Source organism: Chelonus insularis, unplaced genomic scaffold (assembly GCF_013357705.1).
Source record: "Chelonus insularis isolate UGA/USDA-ARS -01 unplaced genomic scaffold, ASM1335770v1 contig_401_pilon, whole genome shotgun sequence".
Classification (NCBI taxonomy): domain Eukaryota; kingdom Metazoa; phylum Arthropoda; class Insecta; order Hymenoptera; family Braconidae; genus Chelonus; species Chelonus insularis.
The window spans coordinates 281,195-287,871 of NW_023276558.1; the positions used below are offsets into that span (position 1 = coordinate 281,195).

Sequence of the window (6,677 nt, forward strand, 5' to 3'; positions counted from 1 at the left end):
AATCAATAAATTAATCCATAATGAAACTTTTTGTAACAAGATAATTAATATATTCTGTGAAATTAATAAATTAACAAAGTTTCGATTCAGTTACTCAGTTTGTCTGTTATGAATATAATCTTCATTAAGAATGCTGTCTTATACAGTTCTATTGAGAACTTTTTCTTTATTCTAAAGTTTGATTAATTAATTCAAAAGTTAATTTATTAACATTAAAAATAAAAATGCGACAGACTTAATAAACTTATTTATCATTTATTTTTCAGCTCCTAATTTTGTAAGTTCGATGACCCATGGTGACTTTGTATATTTTTTTTTCCGAGAAACAGCAGTGGAATATATTAATTGTGGAAAGGTAATAAATGAAATTAATTTAACTTTATGTTACTATAATACTTTTAAAACTAAATGACAAATTATGACATGTTTATATTTCATTTTAAGGCTGTTTATTCACGAGTAGCAAGAGTTTGTAAATATGACCGAGGCGGTCCTCATCGTTTTCGTAATAGATGGACCTCATTTCTCAAGTCTCGCCTAAATTGTTCCATCACCGGAGATTTTCCATTTTACTTCAATGAAATACGTAAGTTTTAAATTTTCTAAGAAAACGGCTCTTTATGATCCTTTTTTCAAGTATCATTTAATCATATTACTCTATTTAATTAATTAATTTATTTGATAAAAGTATAATGCAAGTTAAATATATTATCTTGTTAGTTAATTTTAAAAAAAACTACCATAAAAACCGCTCAAAAATGAATTATAATGCAAATAAACTTTGGGTAAATATACCCTTTCTACCCATAATTACATCAATCTTATTGGTCTTCATTTAATGTAATTTCTTTTACCATCAGTAGCATTGATACAACTACTTAAACTATTTATGTTATTATTAGATATTATAAAGTAAACTCAAATGGTGATGAACCTTTTTTCTAAGTAATTAAAATTTTTTTAATTAAATATCATTTACAGAAACTTATGTTATTATTTAGGAATAATATCGGAATACAGAGTTTACCATATAAAAAGGAAATTAAATTTATTTGAAAAATTATAAGGCTCTTTTAACGGAAATTAAATTAATATTTCTTTTCATTTGTTATTTAATTCACGATGTTTTCTACGTTCCTTTTTATGAACGTTTATATTCAAAAATATTGATTAACATAATTAAAATCTTAATTGTATTCCCCCAGCTTTATTTGATAATAAAATTTACGATTGATTAATTTTTTTATTATAAGTTCTCTTTTAAATAGCTACTAACTTACATCTATTTTTTGGTATGTTCAAGAATCAACAACTGATCTCATTTCTGGCCAATATGGCAGTGTATCAGCACAACTAATATATGGAGCATTTACAACGCCAGTGAATAGTATAAGTGGTTCTGCCGTTTGTGCATTTTCATTGCAAAATATTTCAGACACGTTTGAAGGAAACTTTAAAGAACAAAGTGCTATTAATTCTAACTGGTTGCCGGTTCAGAGTGCCAAAGTACCCGATCCAAGACCTGGTCAGTGTGTTAATGATTCACGAACACTGCCGGATCTGACGTTGAATTTTATTAAGACTCATTCACTAATGGACGAATCAGTGCCAAGTTTCTTTGGCCAGCCTATAGTCATTCGTACTAGCTTCCAGTAAATATCATTAATTTTCATACAGTTTTTTAGTTATGTGACTAGATATCTGGGTTAAAATATTCTGAAAAATAACATACAAATAGTGAGAGAAAATATCTGCTTTAGAAAAATCAAAAAAACATCCAAGACAGTAATGTCTGATGCCAACTAATATTTCAAGTTGTTTTGTCAATTTTTTTTTTTTATTGTTTAAATTTTCAAAACTAAACAACAACGATGCCAGAAAGAAAGATTTTACTTTTTACACATTTACTTTTTAATGAGTTATCGTACTTTGAAACAAAAGTCGTTTTCTGAGTTCCGTGACTCGATTATCTGGAAACAAGTTAATGTAAGATACTATTGAAATAAGAAAATTAAATCTTGTGGTGTAACTTTTAAACATCATTCGAAAAATATTACCACTTTTTCTATAGATAGTCGACTAAAATAAATTTCATTTATTTTATTTAATTAATCACTTAAATTTCAATTATATTATCTGTAAAATTTATTAATAATTATTCTTTAACATCAATATAGATTTCATGTCAAATTCAACCAATTTATAATCTTTCACAGTTGAATATTTTCACTCGTCTATCATATTTAAAAAAATTTATATTTAAAATACATAAAAAAGAACTTTAATCTCTAGAATAAATTCCATTTTAATAATCCTTCAATTCTTGTACAATTCAGTTAATTAATTCTCAATATCAAAGGTATGATAATTCTAAATATATTATTGAAAGTTTCTTTCAATAATTTCATCTATTTAAATCAGAATATTTTTGCCAGATATTCAATCATATTATGATTTTTAAAGAAACATATTTATAACCTACTTTGAACTTATAGTTACAGATTTACTCAAATCGCAGTAGACCCACAAGTGAAGACGCCAGGAGGGAAAACTTATGATGTATTATTTATTGGAACTGACAACGGAAAAGTGATAAAAGCGATCAATGCTGACTCAGCAGACTCACATGAACGTGTTAGCCCGGTGGTGATTGAAGAGATTCAAGCATTTCCCACGTCAGTTCCTGTACGTGCAATTAAAGTAATACGCGCATCTCAAGCAGGAGATGGACTAGAAGACGGCCGTCTCGTAGTTGTCGCCGACAGCCAAGTCCAGGCGCTGAGATTGCATCGTTGTTATAGTGACAGGATATTATCTTGTGGGGAATGTGTTGCTCTTCAAGACCCCTACTGTGCCTGGGATAAAGAAGAAGGCAAATGTCGAGCTCTAGTCGGGCCAGCTGCTACTGACGCCACGCGATTTCTTCAAAGTGTTGCAACTGGCAATCATGCATCTTGCCCGCCAAGCAAAGTTTCTAGTAAAGATGCTGGTAGTGTTGGTGCTATCTCGGCCAATCAAAACAAATTTCCCCAAGATTCAATAATTTCAAACAAAGACAGCCAAGAAGGAGAAATAATAAATATAATGCAAGATGAAGAGCAAAACAATTCTGGTAAATAGACTTTATAATACATTTATCAACTTATTTCTTTCTTCTTCTTTTTCTTTTGGATGCACAAAAAAAATACGAAGAAGGAAAATAATTGAAAACTTTTAAATGTTTTCTTATGATACGGAAATTACTTTTAGGTCCGGAAGTATCAGCAGCAGACACTCCAGTGCCTCAATACTCAGTGGAAACTTTAGTGATGGCAGTAGTTGCAGGAGCACTAGCGGCACTATTTGTTGGTTTTGTAGCTGGCTATTTGTGTGGTCGTAAATGTCGAAAAGATGAAGACGACAATTTACCCTATCCCGATACAGAATACGAATACTTTGAACAGCGGCAGAATGTTAATAGGTCAGTGCAATCATTAATTCAAGTGTAATATAAAACGTTTTAAAGTATACATAAAGTTGAAGACATAAAATAAATTATTTCTATGACTATTATAGGTTAGCACCTGAACCCAAGTTACTACCTCAAGAGGAAGTGACGTATGCTGAGCCGGTGTTGATGCCTCAGCCACCAAAATTACACTCGCCAAAAGGCACAATGAGAAAACCACCGCCCACACCAGCGGAAACATTATTTCAATTTCCAGATGCCTACGGGTTTCGTGGTCCCAGAGACAATTTTGGCACCTTAAGGTCTCACCAAGGTGATGCGTATAGGCGTAATGATGGTTTCGCTACTACGCGTAGTGTGAAAAAAGTTTATCTCTGAGAAACGAGTGAGGAGGGAGGTGGCCGTCACAGAAGTCTAGGACGGCCAGGAAGAAATCGTCACAATGCAACAACAGGAAGAAATCGCGGCGTGACGTCAGGAGGACAATCGAGTCGTGAGTTGGCAGGTGCAAGAACACTTGAGTCGCCCTCGCCACCATCAAGTGTCTCGTCGAGTTCTCCATCGCCTCCCTCCTCGACACCATCACCTCCACCAGCTTTACTCCCAATGTCGATTAACGACGGATCACCGCCACCACCAACACCACCATGCAGTTTCATTTACCGGTCATAGTCTTCGCGAAACGGTACTACAACGTACGATATACTCGAAATGTACAGCCGTCACTCGGCATTTTTTTCAAGTTCACGAGTTATGTGCTTTTAATTATTTTTTTCCTATTACAACATAACTCGTGTGCTATTGAAAAAACATGTTTGAATTTCAATATTTTATAAATCATATAGACGTAATATCATCCATGTTTGAGATGGCGGCTATTGCACTTGACAGGGGAAACCAGTTTTTATCGAAATGCCTGGCTGATGTTTCATGTTACTCGGTCAACTGTGCGGCAAATAACATTTTTATATTTCTTTTGTTGTTTTTTTTTATTATTGCTATTAATTGACACATCAACTTTTAAACTAAAAATACTCAATTGATGCAGGAAGTGTTAACATTTTAATGATCGAGCATTATTTCGAGTATCGAAATGTTCTACCTGACTTAAATTGATGGTTAACTACTAATCAGCTCCACAATGGTACATCGAAAGCATGTACGAATAATTATCCCAGTGTGTTCGCGGGTTGTGTCGTACTCGACAGCATTCCGAGAAGTCCTTTTCAAAAACTCAAATGTTTTTTTGCTTGATGAAAATCATAGTTTGTAAGATATTTAAATTTGTGCTAATGAAATTTAATCGAATATGTAGCATAATATTTACGATTTATTCTAGTTAAATGTTAGTGATCTCCACTTTTTATTATTATTTTTATTTTATTTTTTTATAAGCATGTTAAATAATGCAATAATCAATTTATACACTTAAAAACTTGAATAAACTTTGTCCGCAGGCGAAAGTCAATAAGTCAATTAATGATTAATGTTTTGAGCAAATATACATTATTATTTTTAACTGTTTTCTATTCATGACAATGTAATTGTCAATGTGAATTTAAGTTACTAGTCGCTTATTTTCTCGAAATTTACTGTTATATCAGTCAAAAGCAGTAACGAAAAAATTCAAGAAAAATTAAATCTCCATAAATATATCCTTGTCATACATACCAAATATAGAGAGTAAAAGCCTGATTTATACATATTACTATATGTATAAAGAAACTCAATTTACTGTATGATAGCTAACATATACGTACATTTAATTACATTACTCTTCATCATCTTAAAACTCTGAAAATGATTGGAATTAGTCTTTAAATGAATCTCAACTTTTTTTTATATTAAATCTTATCTCCAAGAGACTTTGGATATTATATATTCAAAAAATGTTAGATTATTTGTTAATGATTGCATTTCTCAGAAAATTTATTAAATTATCTAAATTGATGTAAAGCTTTTTTTACTATACAAACTCAATATTTTTTTAATTTTCTTACCAGAAAGAAAAATAAAAGTTTAAAAACATTGAAAAAGAATTGTTCATAAAATGTGATTATAGGATTCTAAAACCCATATGCTACTTTTTAATTTACTTTTCAATTTTTATGTGATTTTTTTCACCAAATTATTTTTTGTCAAAGAAACAACTATACATTTAACTATGAACATTTGTAACTTAACTGAATAGTTATTCAACAATTGTAAAGATACTATGAAAGACTAAAAGCACATACCGTACTATATTTTAATGTTCTTTTAAAATGAAAATTTTAGTTTATTGTTGAAATGTGATAATTTAAAAATATTTTATTTTGTTATTTAATTTTAAACTTAGACTATCAAAATTATAATTTATTTCCAAATGACATTATGTAATTTTTTGTAATCATTACAAACTGATCACCAATTTTAAATATTCGTGATTTCTTCAATTTCGAAAAAATAAATAAATGTATTGATGTTTTAGCTATTACATGTATGAAACAAATCAATATCAGACTGACTTAAATCCAATCATTGATGGACGAAAAAAGAACCGAAATAAGTTGATGAAAAGTACCGCGGTAAAAAACAAATTTTTACCATCTTGTTATGTTATGTTACGCATGAAATTGTGGAGATCGCGACGTTATTTAAAAAATAAGTTACGATTGTCATTGATAACAATCGTAAATATACCAGTGTTAATATTGGAAGATAGCTGCCGTTAATTAACTTAGTGCACATCTCAACTTGTTAAAATTGCCGGTTTAGTTTAAGTTTGTTTGTACAATTCAGGAATACGCGCCTTGATACTCGCAAATATACGTAATGATTGAAGAGAAAACCAAAAATTTTTTTAAAAAATTAAAAAAAAATGAAAAAAAAAAAATTGTAAAAAAACTCAAGAGTATCAAGAAATAAAAGATACGGGATGTATGTATATAGGACATATTTAGACAACATATAAGGCAATTATAAAGTTATATGATTGCGATGGTTACAATAAAATTCAGTGCATCTATCTGCGAGACAGCCCAGGGGCGTGCATAGGAATCTATCGTAAAGTGCTTCTTATTTCAATGTGTTTAGAAGTAACGCGTATGTGATATAATCTATATGACGAGATATTTTCTAGACAATGAGTAAGAAAGGGATGAGAGCCGTGTTAAAGCATGCAAGCTCTCAATAACTTGATGAAGATAGACACACGCGATAACAAGCTCTTTTGTTCACAAAAATTTAT

The 6,677-nt window shown here is 30.5% G+C and overlaps 1 protein-coding gene across 1 annotated transcript in view; it reads left to right on the forward strand.

Annotated features, from left to right (window-relative positions):
- The window catches only part of Sema1a (semaphorin 1a), a 108,811-nt gene extending 102,486 nt beyond the window's left edge, over window positions 1-6,325 (forward strand). Inside the window, exons 5-10 of the mRNA XM_035086527.1 lie at window positions 267-355; window positions 445-586; window positions 1,304-1,652; window positions 2,496-3,112; window positions 3,250-3,460; window positions 3,556-6,325. Coding sequence (XP_034942418.1) covers window positions 267-355; window positions 445-586; window positions 1,304-1,652; window positions 2,496-3,112; window positions 3,250-3,460; window positions 3,556-3,826 — 1,679 coding nt within the window. The 3' untranslated portion in view covers window positions 3,827-6,325. The remainder of the gene's footprint in view (window positions 1-266; window positions 356-444; window positions 587-1,303; window positions 1,653-2,495; window positions 3,113-3,249; window positions 3,461-3,555) is intronic.
- Window positions 6,326-6,677: the final 352 nt, after the last annotated feature.